The following is an 18806-nucleotide window of genomic DNA, read 5'->3' as shown; positions in this document are numbered from 1 at the left end:
TTGCCGCCCTCTCCCTAAGAGGGAATTGCTACAACTGCTTGCACTTCTGAAAAGTCAACTGCACATAGCAAGGGTTTGGCTCTGGTTCATGCTGGTCTCTGGGAAGAGCCAGTCCTTCCAGCTGAAACTGAGGAGTGAAGAGATGGAGGCTGTCACTACAACCATTTTAAAATACCACACCTACAAAGAAAAAAGAAAAGAAAAAACCAAACCAAAACAAAAAACCCCAAAAATAAAAACAAAAAACTTTATTTACAGTTGAAAACTTAAACACAGAAAATCTTGTGTCCTGAATTTGTGATACTTCCTCTTGATCAAATGGAGCAGCAGCAGGCAGGGAAGCAAACCCAGGGGCCAGTCCAGGTGATTTTATCAAGAACATCCCCAGAAGAAAGGGAGGCCTACAATGGCAGAGACGTGGAGGTCAGTGAGGGAGGGACTGAAAGGGGACACTCCTTGAGAGAAGTAAGGCTCCCAGCTCTCCTCCACACTCCTAGTCCTCTTTTCCCAAAACAGCAACCCGGTTTTAATCTTGCCATAGGCCAGACCTTGGGTTCCCCAGAGTAACACTGAGAGGTGTATTATGCAAGAACCAAGGAAAAAAGAAACTAACATTTATGGCCAAGTATATTAATCTCATCTATCACTTACCCATCACAACTCCATACAGTATACCTTATCTGTAATTATGCAAGGGAGTAATCTAGAGTCCCAAGGGGTCTGAATATTTGACGAAGGTCACAAAACTAGAAAGTGGTTGAATTTCCTGGTCTACTTGGCTCCAAAGTCTGTGTCCTTTTCACCTGACCTTGATGGCTCTCTGTGGAGCCCCAGAACAAAGAGCAATCCTTCTTCCTTGCAGGTTTTGGTCACTGGGGTAAAGAGAAGGGAAAGGCCACATCCTTTGTTTATGGCCCTGGAGTTAGCTGCACTGAGAACAAGGTGAGTAAACGTAGATACTGCTGCCTGCCACCCACTCCTATGTCCACACCCCTCCTCCAGAACAGTGAGTTCCAGTGCTGGCGCTGTACCGCAGGCTCAGACAGAGGTTTAAACCTGGGTCTGCACGCAAAGTGTATAAAAGGAATTACACTTCCTAAATTGCACAGGGCCCCAGGGCCTAAGCTCTATCATAGGTCAGGCACTGTGCTAGTCAACATGGTCCCTGCTCCAAGGAGTTCTCAGTCTAGCAGAAAAACAGATCAACGCATTTGTGATATGTTGTGTTAAATGCTGTAATGGAGAGATGAACCAAACAGGTGGGAACTGCTGACTGGGCCTAGACCAGGGAACCAGGAAAGGTTTCACTAACTGATGTTAGTCACAGCTATGGGCATGCTCTTGGGAGGACCTGGAAGCAGGACTAGTTAAAACAACATATACATACAGTATGTATTCCTATTATAAGAGAGAAGTCAATGAAACAGTCTCTATTTTTACTCCATAGCAATAACCATTATTAAAAGTATGCTTTATATTATTACTACAGAGATTTCTGAAATAGTAATTCAAAATAAATAGTATAACACTTTCATAATGTATATCCTGACTTTGTCACTTAATTTACCTTAGAAATCTTGCCTACACACACAGATTTGTTCTTTCTGTTAAGGCTGTGGAGTATTCCACTGAAGGGGTGTACCTCAGTGTGTCTAAGACCTGGTTATCATGTAGTAATTTTATTGTAATTGGCAGTTTTCCCATGAGACCTTGACCTCCTTGAGGGCACAAACTGGGCTTTTCAAATTTGTATTCCCATAGGTAGCACAGAACATATCTTAAGTAATTTGTACTTAGTTGTGGAATGAAGGAAGGAATAGCCCAAGTGCCACCAACACATCTTTCAAATCTTCCCCTGCAGGAAAGAATCAGGTAATTCCAAAATGGGGGATATATCTACCATCCATAAGAACTAATTTTTTTTAACCTAATCACTGTTTGAACTTCAATTTTGCCTTTTTCTAAGCTATATCTGTACGATTATGTGTTGTACTAGTTATACATTTTTTTAAGAGGCAAATATTAAAGATAGTTATCCCAGCACTACCTAAAGGAACGTTTAAACTCACACTTCTCTGACAAGAGGCACCTGAGATGCTTGTTATAAACATGGCTTCCCAGGTCCCACCCTAAACCCAATCAAACTCCATGGGAGGGACCTGGTAGGGTCCAGGGGCGGGAACTAGTAGGTTTAACAAGTACTCCCAAATGATTTTTATCTTTAAAAGAATTTGAGAAACAATTAACTGAAGAAAGCTCTTTACCATATTGGACAATGCAGATATAGAACATTTCTATCATCACAGAAGGGACTGTCTCTTGGACAGGTTGAGGGGGCCTCTGGAGCCCTGGTGGCACAGTGGTTAAGAGCGCGGCTGCTAAACAAAAGGTCAGCAGTTCAAATCCACCAGCTGCTCCTTGGAAACCCTATGGGGCAGTTCTACTCTACTCTGTCCTACAGGGTCGCTAAGAGCTATAAGCCAGAATAGACTTGTCAGCAATGGGTTTTTTTGGGGGGCGGGGGGGCTTTGGAATGCAAAATGGCCACGTGAGGAATTTGTTCCAGTGGGGTACAGGCTCAGAAGAAGGGCTTTCATGGGAGCAAAGGTTCACATGACCTTTGCTGATAATGGGTGAGAAAGGGTGAGAAAGAGGGAACGGCTGATTATCCCCAGCCTCAGAAACTCCCAACAAGGGTTTCCAACAACTTTCTGTAAGGGACTCAGAAAGATACAAAAAAGAGGCCCCAAATGTAAAGAATTTTCTATCTTCTGTCCTCCAGTAGTTGTAAGTGGTCAGTCTTTAGAAGGAAAAGGCTTCTGAGCTCAACTTTAGTCACAGCAAAAAAGGGAGTGGGAGAGGGAGGGAGTGGCTGGGAGACAGCGGGTTGGGTCCTAGAGACCACTAGTATTGAATAAAGGAGGGCTCAGGGTGTCAACTGGAGCCTGAGAAGGGACCCTGTGGCTTGACAAGAGAGGGCCATGTATAGTTTCCAGCACACATTTGTGCATTCCTGCCTCAGCATTTCTTCATACCAATTTCCTGCTGAAAATGCCTGACATTCCCTCTCCCTATTAATTCATGTAATAAATTTTTGCTGAATGCCTCTAAGTGCCAGATGCTGTGAACACAAATTAAGTCACAGATAGAGGTATGTACAGTCATTAAAATGGTATGGTATTTGACTGGATCTCCACTTGGAAAAAAAAGGCAGAGTCCTAGTTTATATAGAAAAATAAGTTCTAGATAGTTTTATAAGCATAAAAATAAAACCTAGAAATATTAGAAAAAATATTAAAGAAATTATGATCTGAGGTAGTAAAGACCTTCTTAAACGATATAAAACATAAAAGCCATAAAAGACTGGTAATTCTGACCTCATCAGAATTTAAAACTTGTCTGACAAAAGATATCACCAAAGTTAAGCAGCATATTGTCAATTTTTCTTAAACTATATTCTGGAGAAAACAGTCATAACATATAAAATAAAACCATTAAGAAAAAAACTAGCACCTGAAACATGAGCAAAGGATATTGACAGCATGGGCAATAAACATATGCAAATATGCTCAACCTCCTTAGAAATTAGGATATTACAAATTACAACAATCGATACCATCTTCCACCTGAATGGCTAGAAAAATTTTCTAATACATTTTATATTGATATAATTATACTGGCATATTATATTGGTAACATCAAGAAGAAATAGGTACTTTCACATGGGAATATGAACTGGTATCAAGCTTGGAAGTACAATTTAAAAGTATTTATTAAAATGAAAAATGCATATACCTTTTGACCCAGTAATTCTACTTCTGGATATCTATTCCATAGATATATTTGCATATTTACTTAAAGAAGCAACTTTATTTTACTGTAGCATTGTTTGTAATAATAAAGAACCAACAATGAATAAAAGGTAAAATAAACCAAACGATATAAATACCTTATGGAATATTATATAGCAGTTTAAAAAAATACAAGGTAGTTTTATATGAACTGAGAATGAAAAGTCTTTTAGACATAATGCCAATGGGTGGGGGGGAGATGAATACAGTCTATGATACCATTTATAGAAAACAAAACATTCCAGAACTAGATAGGCAAAGAAAAGGTCCTGATGGACATTTATCAAACTGATAAAGAAGTTTACCTCTGGGGAGAGGAATGGGATGTTGCCAAGGGGACTTTCACTTTTTGTGTGAAAATTTTCACAGTGAGATTATATTACTTGTGTAATTAAAAATAAACAACCAAATGAAATATATAAACCTTGACTGGATCATGGGTTTTGTTTTTTCTTAAAAGCTATAACAGTTATTTTGGGAACAAAACTAACTTTGAACATGTACTATATACTAGGTAATATTATTGTGAAATAAGGATGTTCTTATTTTTAAGAGCTGCTTGCTGAAGTATTTAGGGGTGAAGCGTCAAGAAGTCTTCAACTTTTCAAAAGAGGAAGGAAGGAAGAAAGGAGAGGGAGGGAGGAAGAGGGAGAAGGTACAGGGGAAGGAAAACAAAACAAATGTCAAAGGAAAATGATAAAGCAAGAAGTTACCAGTTGGTGAATCTAGGTGAAAGGTATTTGGGTGTTCAATGTACTAGTCTCAAGTTTTCTGTAGGTTTGAAAACTAAAAAAAAAAAAAAAGGAAAGAAAAACCAAATAACAACACTCCTCACCTACATGACAGTCATCCATTTCTCTCCTAAACTCCTATAACAATTAGCGATGTCGCCCATATTACTAGTGATCACCTCGGAGAATGCATCTTATTCCCTGCAAGCTCCTGAAAGGTTAAGCCATCTTTCAAGTCTTTCTCCCTCCCCACTCCATGCCTAGTTAGCATGGCCAGCACATAGCAGGCAGTGGCAAGTATGATTGGGAAGCTGAGTCCATGTTGGCTGAAACGTGTGATATTTACTTCTGAGACTGGCAAATACAAAATCAGGGTCTGAGATTATAGCATTAGTTCTGGTAAGGGGCATGACAGGTGCATCTGTCTCCTGGTTAACCAGGCTGGTCCTAGCAGAGAGTTACCCAAGGCTCGGACCAGGTCTTCCTAGTAGGACAACTGAACAGAACTATGGTCAAGAGTCCTGTCAAATTGCCAGAGTGGTCTTCAGGTTGATACTTCATAAATTACAAAATGATAGAAAAACAAAGTGTTCTCTGGTCTGTTTCTCTTTTGATCCTTACAATGACCCTACAAGATAAGTAATATCACCATTTGACAGATGAGGAAACTGAGGCTCAGAGAAGGGATATCAATTCTCCAAGGTCTTACAGAGAGGAAATGGGCTCAACCCCATGTCTTCAAGTCAAAAGTTCTTTTCACTAGACCAAGATATATTCTTTGGGGTCTGACTCCTAACCAAGGAGAAGAAAGACACACTTACCTGATTCAGACTTGGTCTGGACTACATCTCCCCACACTGTGAGATCACCACAGGCAGCTTGGGCTTATTATTGGGGCCTGTAGGAACGTTCTACAAAACAAAGCACAGCAGAGACTCATTCATTCACACACACTCCGTCATTCATCACACATTTATTGACGCCTGCCAGCCTCTGTGCTAAGGATGAAGGACTCAGAGATTGAGATGACAGTTCAGGGCCCAGCACACAGGTAAAGCGTATGAAAGAGACCAAAGATAAAATGTAAAACATTTAAAAAATATCAAACCTATGATATGTGACAATGTAATAAATTATAAAAGTGAGTTATATAAAGGGCAGAGGAAGCAACTAAATTACTGCTTAAGGAGGCTGGGGAAGGATTCAGAGAAGTGACATTTGAGGTGGGTCTAGAAGGATGAATGAGATCCCCTGAGGAGGAAAACAAAGGAGAAGAGCATTCCAGGTAGAGGAAACGGCATGAGCAAAGGCACAGGGGCAGGAAAATGCAAGGGGCAAGGATGTATCTTGCATTATTTAGAGAAGATCTCATAGCATCATGTGACTGGAACAGGGAGGAGGCAGAGGCAGGAGGATGGGCTGTGGAGAGGTAGGCAGGGACCAGATCATGAAGAGTCTTGAAGGCAACGCTCAGGAGTAGGATTTTATCAAATAAGCGAAGAGGCCATCAAGAGACAAGCTTCAGTGTGGACGAGTGAGACTAATTTCGGTCGGCATCTCTCCTCCCATTTCCAGGGAGTCTATGTAACAGGAGGCAATGAAGACTGGGCCTAATGAACTGGAACCTATTCACCATTCTCTTGTTCCTCAACACTAACCAGATGAGAATGGCTACAAAAGAGGAAACTGAACAGGACTCACCTCAATTTTTCTCATCACTAGAAGTCCATCAATGATTTTTCCTGTAGGAAGAGTATGAGCTGGGCTTCATTCTTCTCATTCGCATATAATTTTCCAGCTTCCAGTGCCCATTCTTAGCCATTATCTCATTTGGCCCTCTTACTGATTTCAGGAAATTGAGATTCAGTGGAGGTGAAATGACTTGCCCAAGGTCCCAGGTAGTAAGCAGCAGAGTTAGGACTCACACCTAGGTCAGAGTGATTCCAAAGCCCCACTGTGCCATGCTGCCTGTGTGGCATTTCTTTGGTGCTAGCATCAAGGTTTTCCCCCAAATATACATGTCACCGCGGTCGTTATACAACACAGCAGATGGTCCCTTTATCCTTGCCTGCAGTTCTTTAACCACACATCCTCCCCATCTTCCCACTACTTCCACTTTCCCTATTAGTACCCAGAACAGTTGTATCAACCAAGCACTCTTGATGTGAGAGTTTGGGGACTAAGTCCCTTGGAAGCCAGCACCCCCCGTCCCCGCCACCACAAACCACCATAAATGGGGCCTGGACAATGGGATGGGAGAAGGGCTCACCAAACACCACATGCTTCCCATCCAGCCAATCGCACTTGGAACAGGTGATGAAGAACTGGCAGCCATTTGTACTGGGACCGCTGTTTGCCTGATAGAAGCCAAATACATTTGCAGTGAGTTTTTTTGGCCATGCTAGCCAAAGGGCAAGATTTCCAAAATAGCCTGCAGCCCTGATTTCTCCACACTTTCTTTCAATAAACCTTCACTAAGCACCTCTTTTGAGGAAGGCCCTGAGCTAGGGCCTAAGGATACAGAGAAGAACAAGATATACAACCCCTGCCCTCAAAGAGTTAGACCCCTAATAATTTAACGTACATTTTTCCTACACTGTGAATTTTTACAGTGGAAATTAGATATAATGGGAACAAATATTTATAGGACATGATTTGCTATATTTAGCCTAATACTAGTAATAAGTGGATTACAGATGCAAATTAACTACCAGTTAGGAAAAGACCTGTTGCCTATACAATAAAGTTACTTTGTCTGAAAGGCTTTACACTATATCATAAAAATGGTTATAAACAGTAATGGTAATCTTAAGAAGGTGCAAGAAGCTGTTATGCTACTGCAATGCTAGAAGAGACTATACTTAATTGATGTTTAGGTTTTATCATTACACATTTATAGCTACACATAAAACCCATAATTACTGAACTTTATAGGAAAAAAAACTCTTTAAATTGAGAATCTGAGACTCTCTAGTCCTATCACTTCTCCTTTCCTCCCTTGAAACTGTTTTTATAGCATGATATTTAATAACACATTACAAAAGAACAGGCTATAATTACAATGTAGAGTGATAACTGCTTTGTAAAGGGACTTTCATATGAGGTGTGCTTTTGTAAATTATATACAGATGCTCCTAGGCTGCCTTTAATACACTAAATTCAGACTTTTGTACATCAGAAAACCCAAGATTAGTTTCAGCAGCATTGCCTTACAACAATTATCTGTACAATTATGTAAATATTTAATTGCATACTTCCCTTATTTTAGAAAAAAAATTGAGTAGAAAATGGAAAACTACTAATTAGAAGCACAGGTCTTATAAAAGTAATGTTACTGAGACAAAACTGGAAATTATGAGCTAGGTCACTAGCCTTAATCAGATGCTTAATAGATTTAAATTGGTTGATTCTGTGTTCAACTATGAAGAAAAAAAACACACATGAAATACTGGAAATGCACTAAAGACACTTTCGAGGGATAAGTTCTAATTGAGGATTTTATATTGTATTTTAGACATCTGCCACGTAAGATGAAGCTATTTTGTTTTGTGTAAATGTGTTCAGGAGCATTTTGTATGTATGTGAAAGTAAGGGATGGCCTAAGGCTGTTAGAGCAGGCCCAGGCTTTGCAGGAATGGAGGGACAGAGTTCCCAGAGACCCCAATACACTCCATTTATCTATTGGTTTTTTCTTTTTTTGGTTTCTTAATGTATAAACATTTATTAGCAAGCAGGCACAAAAACAGTGATTTAGCATGCCTTTACAGCTCACACTCTCTGCCCTTAGGCATTTATTTATTCATCCTTCCAGACAGTAGTATAGTTTCCTGGTTAAGGGAACACACTCTAGAGCTCTGGAGCCAGATGACCTAGTTCAAACCCCCACTCCACCACTGACTGTGTGACCTTAGGTTAGTCATATCACTGCTCTGAGACTCAGTTTCCTCATTTGTATCTATCTCAAAAGGACACTGAAAGGATTAAAATGAATTAATGCAAAGAAAGCAGTTATTGAGTAAATGCTCAATAAATGTTAGCCATCATTCTGATTGTTATTCTGTCATTCACCCACATCTGCTCAGCAGCCTTTCCGTGTTAGTAGTAAGGCCTAGAGAGCAATGTGAACCTCGTCCCTGCCCTTGAGAAACTGATGATTGAGTGGAAGACGCCACAAAAACAATTATGATACATGATATGTGACAGTACAACCTCAAGCCTAAAGGTCGCAGAAGCCAGGGCTTCCATTTTTCTGAATCCTCCACAGATACTAACAAAATGGCATGGGGTTGCCATGAGTCAGAACTGACTGGACAGAAATGGGTAAGCCACTCTGCACCCTTTACCTGTGCTTGCCCAGCCTTGCTTTCCTAAAATGGGATTTGCACGCTCTCGCTGTACTGGTCCCACCCAATCATTATGGCAGCCTCCTAACTGGCTTCCCTGCCCCAGCTTCTCCATTCCTATCTGTTGCTCACACTGCAGCCAGGGTCTTCATTCTAAAACACAAAGATGATCAACCCTGCTCAAAAAATGGTATGGTTCTCCACAGCCTATGAAAGAAAGTCCACACACCTTATCCTTATTCTGTAACTTAAAGCCATCCAGGAGCTAGACCTAGCTGCCTCTCTAGTTGTCGCTCCAGGCCATTCCCTCCCTCTATGTTCTCATCATCCCCGGTCACGGTCTGGTCCTTGAGTACACCCCCTGCTATTTCATGATAATAGATCTCTGCACAGGCTGTTTGCACGATTTGAAATGTCCTCTCTTCCTCTTCCATTTGGTATACAACTCCTTCAAGAACTCAATATGACCTCCTCTGTGAAGCTTCCCCCAACCCCTAGCAGCAATTATTCTCATTCCTTTGGGCTCTCCCAGTACTTTTACATACACTGAGGTGCCCTTACCTTAATACACTGATAGCACTGATGACATTCCACTGGGATTGTCCTTTTCCATGTGTGATTGCCCTATTAGATGTTACGTGTCATGAGGGAAGGAATCATGTTTGTATGCTTGTCTTACCATGAGGCCTGAAACACAGTGGATGAGTGGACGAGTGGGTTAGCAGGACAGGCTGCGCATGTAAACGCTGGGGCTGGGGAGGCGAGGGTTGGGGCACTGGCGGAGGTAAGTGGGTAACTGGGGGGGAGAAGGCTGGAGAGAAGGAAGCGAGGGGGGCGAGGGGAAGGGAAATGAGGAGTGAAGGGAGAATAGGGGAAGGGAAGGGAGAGTGAGCATGGAAGAAGAGTGCACGGGGATGGGGTAAATGAGGGGGTGTAAGTGAGGAGGGCAGAGGGACTGTGAGAGGAGAGTGAGTGAGGAGATATGAGCGGGGGCTATGGATAGGGGTGGGGTGCCCAGGGGGAAGGAAGAGGAGTGTTGAGCAGGGAGAGGTGAGTGAGCAAAACGGGTATCCAGTGAGTAGGCAGTGTGAGCGGGTACTTGGAGTAAGCAGTGGTGAGTGCAGCGATGAGCAAGTGAAAACTGAGGTCTTGAAAGCACAGCCAGCTAGATTCTGAACAGTAAAGCTGAATGCCCAGCAACATGTGCTGGTTCAGCCAAAGGAGAGAAAAACACACATCAGAGTTTAATTTTGGCTCCCCAGCCTGCCTGTGCACCCTGCCCAACAAAACCAAACCAGACTGAGGAGGAAGTCTGGGGTGGTAGAGGTACAGTCCTGGGCCAAGCAAGAGGAGAAAAGCATCTGATTTCATCCCAAGAGGCAGCACTGGGCCTCAAAAGGGGCCCAGGAACCAGCTGGCTGTAAATCTAACCCAAAACTGTGAGTTCGACCACATCACTTACCATGGAAAGCAAGCCTGGAGCTGAGTGTCTCAGTTTAAAATTTTCATCTGCAAATGGTCCTCGGTAAATACTGGCAACTCCAGTGCCATCCCCCTGGGCAGAGAGAAGGGCAGTGTTAGTGACTCCGAGTGCAGAGCCCCTTGGAGCCCAGAGGAAGAAAGTCACTGCGCCTAAATCCTAGCTTCTTTACGGTCCACTCTCACCCCTTGCTGGCCACCTCGGAACCACACCTCCTCGACCCTATCCTGCCATCAAAGCCAGCCCTGCCCAGGCCTGCCACCGTCCACAAGCTACAGCCAGGACACCTTGCAGACGGGGTGACACAGGTCACAGGTCAGCCTCCAGAAAGACAGACTGGGACACAGGCAAATTAGGTAACAACAATTTAGTGATCATATACATGACCTTTGTCATTCCTAGACTCTTTTCCCCACAGTTGTATGAATCTACTGACTACTGCCCCACTCCCCCAAACTATGAATGAGGTGGCTGAGCTCTTGGCAGTCTAGTCTACAGAACATGGTATCACCCCCCTGGCCAAAGGTGACTGATCCAGAGGAGGATGCCTAACTCGTGCTGGGCCAACCAGAGTTCCTTCTCTGGGAATCTAGAAGTGAGAAAGATACTCTCCTGGAGGTTAAAACTGTTAACATCTAACTCTGGAAGCTGGAAGTGACTACCTTCTACAAGGTGGACTAGAGACCAGAGGGAGAACACGGCAGACGTGTAGAGAGCCCTAGAGAAACAGAGAGAAAGGACTATCTTGGTTCTATGTGGCTTTTCAATTCTATTTCTTCCTTTAAAACACCTCTTTAGCCTTGTCATAAAGTCCCAATTTCTGCTTGAACTAGCTTCACTTGTGTTATCTCTTTGTTCTTTCAACAACCCTGTAGAATGAGCATTATTATTCTTGCTCAGGTGAGCAAGCTGAAGTCAGGGTAATGAAGCAACCTGACCAAGGCCTTATTTGCAGTTCCTTGAATGCTCTGATCTATGCTCATCCATGCTTGTCTTTTGCCCGGGCTGTTCCCTCTGTCCAGAACACCCATCCCCTCCTTCACACGGTGGAATCCCATGTGAATTAAGGACCTTCCCTGGCCCCGAAACAGGATCAGGCCCCCTCCCCTCTTCTTCTATAACATCCTGTGCTTACTGTATACCTTGTCACTTACTGTAATTGTCTGTGCTGAGAGGCAGCATAGAATAGAGGTTAAGAGCAAAGGCTCTGAAATCTGAATCTTGGCTGCATTACAGAAAAGCTGCATAAAATTGAGCAAGTTACTTTTCCTCTTTATGCCTCAGTTTCCTCATCTGAAAATGGGGATAACAGTCCGACCTCATTTAAAATTTTGATGATTAAGTGGAATAATGGGTAAATTACTTAGAAAAATAAGCAGTTAATGTTGCAAGTTACTGTTTATTATATTTAAGCTATCAGTCTTACCCACTAATGTCCAGTAGTTCTCAACCAGAGACATGGATCACAAACAACTGTAGAGCTTTTCAAAAACATACATGCTGAGGCCTCACTGCACACCTATTGAATAGTCCCAGGTGATTCTAATGATAAGTACTGGTTAAGAATGACTGCACTAGGCTATACTGAGCTTGTTGGAGAGAGGACTGTACCTTTTCTCTGTATCCCTGGGCAGACTAGATCAGAGGCTGGCAAACTATGGCCAAATCTGGCCAGGTGCCTTAGTTTGTAAATAAGGTTTTACTGGAACACAATCATGCCCACTCATTTATGTATCATCAAATGACTGCTTTCAGGCTAAAACGGCAGACCTGAGTAATGGCACGGTTAAGTAGCTGAGGCAGAGACCACGTGGCCCACAAAGCCTAAGAAGATTTACTATCTGTCCCTTTACTTAAAAAGTCTGTTGATCACTAGGCTAGATGAATAAATGAATATGAAAATATTAATTTATTAACAATAATAAACATTAAGTAGTAGAGGATTCTTGTTCTTAAGTCCATGCTTTTATCACTACGCTTCAGCTTTTTCTACTTCCAAAAAACCCAGCCACTGAAAATCTTATGAAGCACAGTTCTACTGTGACACACATCGAGTCAGAATAGACGCAGTGGCAACTGTTTATTATATCTTTAACTACCTCTGGAGCCCTGGTGGTGCAGTGGTTAAGAACTATGGCGAGCTACAGCTGCTAACCAAAAAGGTCAGCAGTTTGAATCCACCAGCCACTCTTTGAAAACCCTATGGGGCAGTTCTACTCTGCCCTACAGGGTCGCTGTGAGTTGGAATAGACTTGACAGCAACAGGTTTGGTTCTTTGGTTTTTAACTACCTCTACAGACCGGAATTAACTCAATGGCAACTGTCATGAATTGAATTGTGTCCCCCAGAAATATGTGTCAATTTTGACTAGGCCATGATTCCCAGCATTGTGTGACTGTCCTCCATTTTGTTATCTCGTATAATTTTCCTGTGTGTTGTAAATCTTGATCTCTGCCTGTGGTTAATGAGGCAAGATTAAGTTATGTTAAAGAAGATTAACACTGTTACTCAGGTCACAGCCCTAATCTGAGGTAAGGGGTGTGGCCTGCATCACTTTTTATCTTACGAGTGATAAAATGAAAGAGACATGAGCAGAGGGATAGGGACCTCATCACTACCAAGCAAGAAGAGCCAGAAGCAGAGCGTGTCCTTTGGACCCAGGGTCCCTATGCTGAGAAGCTCCTAGATCAGGGGAAGAGTGATGACAAGGACCTTCTCCCAGAGCTGACAGAGAGAAAAGCCTTCCCCTGGAGCTGGCAACCTGAATTTGGACTTCTAGCCTCCTAAACTGTGAAGGAATAAACTGTTTCGTAAACCCACCCACTTGTAGTATTTCTGTTATAGCAGCACTAGATAACTAAGTCAGCAACTAACAACAACATACATGCATATATAAGGGATAGAAAAAACATGCTGATTTCCAATTTCCCAATTAACCTAGAGGACCAGTTACTCTCCCATTCTCTATAATCACACTACCTATTGCTCTCTGGAAGCCAGAGTTGGGAAAAAAACGAAATTAATTATTCAGAGCAAACAATAGAAAGCAACTTAAATCTTCAAGAACAGTGGACTGACATAGTCTTGTGTGACAACCAGGTCAACTGGCATAACTCAGTTCATAAAGATAATGTTCTACATCCTAGTTTGGTGAGCAGCATCAGGGGTCTTAAAAGCTTGCAAGTGACCACCTAAGATACAACTATTGATCTCTTCCTGTCTGGAGCAAAGAAGAGTGAAGGAAACCAAAGATTCAAGGAAGAAACAGGACTAATGGCCCAGGCAAATCACAGCGTCTTCTATCCTGAGACCAGAAGAACTACATAGTGCCCAGCTACCACTACCAGTCATTCTGACCAGGGATGTAATAGAAGGTCCTGGTTAGAATGGGAGAAAAATATAGAACCAAAACTCAAATTCATAAAAAAGACGAGGCTTACAGTACTGACTGAGACTAGAGGAACCCCCAGGACTATCGTCCTGAGAATATCCTTTAAACCTGGAACTGAAGCCACGTCCGGAGGTCACCTTTCAACCAAACAATAGATTGGCCTATAAAATAAACAGTAACACCCATGAGGAATGTGCTTCTTTAAACAATCAACTACACAAGACCAAATGGACCACACCTACCCAAAAGTAAAGATGAGAAGGCAGGGAAACTGGATGGATGGAAATGGGGCAGATGGGGTAAAAATGGTGAGACTGCTGACACATTACAGGGATTGTAACCTATGTCACAGAACAATTTGTCAATGAATTGTTGAATGGGAATCTAATTTGCTGTATAAACGTTCACCTTAAACACAATACTTTTAAAAAATAGTGGCTTGATTAAATAGTGTATTCATAATGGAATATTAGGCAATTGTTAGAAGCATGTTTTAGAAGACTTCATGACAAGGGAAAGTGTTCACAATTATTACCTGCAAAAAAAATTAGAAGACATGTATGATCTTAAGTCTGTTAAAAATTACAAATATACACATACGCAAAAATAAGACTGGTGGCTGAGAGTGATTTTCTTCTTTGTACTCTTCTTTTGCTAGAACCAACTAATGTCTAACCCTGGAGCTAACAGCATGTGAGCAATGTACCTGGCTTGGGCAAAGACCAGTAAGAAGTTGGCCCTGTCCCTGCTAAGACAATCTGGCAACACTGGAGGCTGTGGGACAGGAAAGAAGGCAGTCTTTCTTATCAGCTAACAAAAAAGAGTACAGTCATCCATCCCTGAGCTTCACTACCATCAGTTGTGGCCACAGGCTGCAAACTTAAATGTCTAGTGGAGCAGGTGACATAAATAAGGAAAGCAGGTACTGGGGACTGTGTTGAAGCAGCCAAGGATGTGCCCTGTCTAAAGGGAGTAATTACTTGATTCCAGCCAATTGTTACTGCACAGGCAACACAGCCCTAGAGTACCCCCATCTTCCATTTTTTTAAAAGAGAAAATTCCAGAATTTTTTGTGAAATTTCTGTTTTACAACACCATGTTGATGAAACATAACACATGTGAAAGTCTGATTTACCCTAAAACCTGCCAGTCTGCAATCCTATATAGCCTAGGAAAGAGAGGGGTCTTAAACACTCATGAGTAATAAAACTAAATAAACAAACACATGAAGAAAGAATGTCTCCCAGATTCAAGAAAATAGCAACATGACTGTATTATATCATAACACGATATGAACATGAGTAAAGAAAGATGATGCACAGAAGTGGGTGGGTAATGACAAACAGATTTGAATCAGAAAAACGGGGCTTATCTGGCATCCTCCAAGGTGGAGGGGTTGAGGAGGAGGTATGGTTTGATATGCGGATGCACAGTCACAGGAAAGATGTGCTTAGCAGTGAAGGAATATTTCATGGGGCTCTCAGTGACTAGAAGAAGCATCCCTCCAGAAGTATGTACGTTTCTTGCTCTGATTCCTTGCCTACTAATCAAGTTTGGATTAAAAATTCAGCTTTCCAGGCACTGTGATGCCAAGAATGGGAGGCAAACGGGACATAAGCATTTTTGAGAACTTACCCCATTTTACCTGTTTCCCTTAAGCTGATTTCAACTCATAGTGCAATGGTTAAGAGCTCAGCTGCTAACCAAAAAACACAGGTCAGCAGTTCAAAGCCACCAGCTGCTCCTTGGAAATTCTATGGGACAGTCCTACTCTGTCCAATAGGGTAGCTAAGAGTCAGAATTGACTTGACAACCATGAGTTTGGTTTTTGTTTTCTTTTTTGGTTTACCCTATTTTGAGAAAACAAATCGTATCAGAGTTCTAAGTAAGTTTCATGTGACTTTAATTTGCATGGGTCTGTCATGCAGCATTCAGCATCTTTAGGTGTGCTGGGAAATAGCAGTTTCTGGCTGAGGTTTGCACCATGAAAAATAGTGACTCAATTAAAATGCAGATGTTATCTAGTAGTACAGTAGTAGCCAGCAACCCTAACTGACATTCCCACCACCACCCTCCACCCCCCATCAAACCTGACTATTGTCCTCAAACCCGAAGACTGGGTCCCTGTAATAAAAACAGCAGCAACAGCAGCAATCACAACAAAAAACAAACCTACAGATCTTTAATAAGAAAGGAATAGAACTTACATTAACAAAATCTCCACCCTGGATCATGAAATCCTTTATGACCCTGAAAAAGAGGGAGAACAAAGAATTCTGAGAGAAAATTCCATGGTTTAGAAACATTGTAGTATTAGATCAATACTGACTTCAAAAGACAATGTTTATTACTTTGGTTTACAAAATGATTGTTCTCTCCTGGAATGAATGAGTTGAAAGGATAATTAACCATAAAAAGGGGTTTTAAATTATAAAGAAGAGCATCTTACAGTTGACCTAGGTACATGAACTGGTACCTGAACAGTAACAAGAGGGACTGACGCCCTGCAGGAAGAACCCCAAGATATTCACCAAAGCAAATGGCAGAGCAAGGGCTTGATACAAATTTTTGGGAAAAGGGCCACAGAGAATACCTGTGAGATGCTAACCATGCTCTGCTACACACATATCAAAAAAAAAAAAAAAAAATCCTGTTGCTGTCAAGTGGCTTCCGACTCATATGACCCTACAGAACAGAGTAGAACTGCCCCATAAGGTTTCCAAGGAGTAGCTGGTGGATTTGAACTGCCAATCTTTTGGTTACCAGAAAAATGCTTAACCGCTTTGGCCACCAGGGCTCCACTACACCCATAAAAAAAAAAAAAAAAAAAACACCCATAAGGGCTCAATAAATGTTAGTTACTGCAGGGTCCTTAACCTTTCCTAGCCTCAGTTTCCTCATCTGTAGAATATAAAAAACACCTAGCACCTCACTGGAATGTTATGAGAATTAGAGCCCATAGCTTTAAAGCAGCCTGACACAGTCACCTGTTAGTTATCATTACTAGCTGCAATGAGGTCTTTGAGGCACATTCTAAATTGAAACAAGGCTACCTGGGTGTTACCACAGTCCACTTCTGACATGCCCAAGAAAACTGATCATCTAAGATACTCATATATAGTCATTTTAAGAAGTAGTTATAAATCAACAAGATATATTTTATACACTTAAGGGCTGCAACTGTACTAAAAAAAAAAATTGCATTCAACCAAACAAGGTCATGAAAAAGACAGAATATTGGAATTAAGTGTAATTTCTATTTTAAATAGCTAAAAGGAATTAGTGGAGGAGTATAAGCAGAGTTAGAACATTTTATAAATCTTCAAATCAGTTGCTGAGTTCATAAAAACATTTCTTCCCAATCTAAGACTTAGCCTCTGGTTTTGTCTTCCTCTGAGTTTAGAGCCTAATCCTCTGAGGAAGCAATCCTGAAAGCTCCCAGGATGGCTTGCCAAAGGCTTACCTGTGGAAGGTACTCCCTTTGTATCCTATCGGTACCCCATCTTTCCTATAAACAAAAAGGAGATATGGAATGAAAACAGGCAATCATAGGGACACACTCCACTCAAAGCGGCTTTCTAAAGATAACAGAGAGAAGAGAGAAGGAATGGAAATAAACTGAAGCTTGACTTCTGGGTGTAATCTTCTATTACAGTCAGTAGCAAGCATTCAAAGCCTGCTGTTGATTCCCCAAGACCCCGGCTGTAGCCTCAGCACACCCTTCAGGAGCAGGCAGCAAAGTCAATCACGTCTGAGACTGACCTGAATTCTCCTGTGCAGAACTGCCTGAAAGGGAAGAGTGAACGATTCAGTCATCGTAACACCACAGCTGTGAAAGCCTCTAATCTGGGGAGGGGAGGGCCCAGACATCAGAGCTAGCTACCCTAATGCCAGCAAGCCCACCAACCAGCCAGCCAGGTGTCCAGACACCCAGTCATACAGACCAACAACATAAACTGACACAGAAGTAATCAAAAGGGTAACTATTCCGACACAGCGATACTCAGAGGAATCAGATCTCTCAAGGGCAGTGAGCGGACAGAGACAGAGGGACGGACAACGATTCCGCAGACCGAATGGGGCCTGGTTTCTGGCTCGGTTAATCTGGCAGAGCTGGGGCATCACCTTACCTAAAGTTCTCGGCCGTTTTAGGCACAACGTCTGCAAAGAGCTCGATCTTCATGCGGCCAACTTCCTGCAACCGGCGGAAGACAGAAACCCCAGTCCAAACCCGTGAAGGCCTACAGAGCGGGGGGCACGAAGAACTGGCCCACCCTCCCATGCTTCTGGAAATCTCCCACTTCAGCCCCCAGAGCCTTACCTTTTCTTCCGCCCAATCCCTCCACAAGCAGGGCGCTAGAATGGGCAAGAATCCTCTTTCCCCTCCCTCCCCCGCCAAACAGGTCAGTAGGATGTGGCCCAATTTCACTTTCTGGCTTCCCGAGTCCGCTATCCTTGGGTTTGTGAATTTTTCCAGCCCGGCCCTGTGCAGTTCCCCTTCGGCGCAGGACTGGTGGCTGCCTGCTTCTCACCTGGCCACCAATGCTGACATCAAAAAACACCACGGGGTTGACGGGGCTTGAATTAGCCACCGCCATGGCTTCGACCCGGAAGCAGAAGGAAGGAGCGCGGGGTTCAGAGAAACCTAAAGCCTCCCGCGCAGAGTTTGTCTGCCGCGCAGGCGCGAGAGACACCGACCAAACCAGCCCCGCCCCCGGAAGTCCCGCCCCTGCCGCGACGCTCTTGCAGACCCCTACTATGAGGCTGATCGACTCGACTACAGTGGGGATTTTTTGGGTGGGAGTGCCCGAGCGAGCAGAATCCGGGTCACGGAGGGCTGCTTTGGCCGGAATGACGAAATCGTTCACAAGCTGTTAGCCCATTTGACGTTTGAGTGGGGTGGGGTAAGGCGGAGGAGGAAAGCCTCTGTCCTTCATTGCTCCAGATCGATGGGCACCCGCCTCCCGTGGCTTTATCCAGTGCAGTACGAATTCTTCTCACTTAGGCTAG

The 18806-nt window shown here is 42.8% G+C and overlaps 1 protein-coding gene across 2 annotated transcripts; it reads right to left on the bottom strand.

The window, feature by feature from the left end:
* Positions 1 to 233: 233 nt before the first annotated feature.
* Positions 234 to 18459, bottom strand: PPIH (peptidylprolyl isomerase H). Of its 2 annotated transcripts, XM_064281823.1 has the most exons (10): positions 18329 to 18459; positions 17927 to 17991; positions 17559 to 17582; positions 17260 to 17304; positions 16004 to 16046; positions 10388 to 10480; positions 6852 to 6939; positions 6284 to 6324; positions 5404 to 5493; positions 234 to 401 (listed from the first exon to the last, which is right to left on the bottom strand). In XM_064281823.1, exons 1-9 carry the CDS (start codon positions 18392 to 18394, stop codon positions 5425 to 5427), a joined length of 534 nt encoding a protein of 177 aa, XP_064137893.1. In that variant the 5' UTR covers positions 18395 to 18459; the 3' UTR covers positions 234 to 401; positions 5404 to 5424. The 2 variants fall into 2 exon arrangements, with proteins under 2 accessions (XP_064137893.1, XP_064137894.1); XM_064281824.1 differs by lacking the exons at positions 234 to 401; positions 5404 to 5493; positions 6284 to 6324 and adding an exon at positions 6338 to 6509.
* Positions 18460 to 18806: the final 347 nt, after the last annotated feature.

The sequence above is a fragment of the Loxodonta africana genome, chromosome 3 (assembly GCF_030014295.1).
Source record: "Loxodonta africana isolate mLoxAfr1 chromosome 3, mLoxAfr1.hap2, whole genome shotgun sequence".
NCBI lineage: Eukaryota > Metazoa > Chordata > Mammalia > Proboscidea > Elephantidae > Loxodonta > Loxodonta africana.
Note: the sequence above shows the minus strand (reverse complement) of the source record. Positions and strands in the feature narration are given on the sequence as shown.

Coding starts and splice junctions, on each gene's coding strand:
- PPIH (XM_064281823.1), bottom strand. CDS start 18,394: ATGGCGGTGGCTAATTCAAGCCCCGTCAACCCCGTGGTGTTTTTTGAT. Junction 6,325..6,851: donor TGGGAAGCATGTGGTGTTTG/GTGAGCCCTTCT, acceptor CTCTTCCTACAG/GAAAAATCATTGATGGACTT. Junction 5,494..6,283: donor TAGTGATGAGAAAAATTGAG/GTGAGTCCTGTT, acceptor TTTGTTTTGTAG/AACGTTCCTACAGGCCCCAA.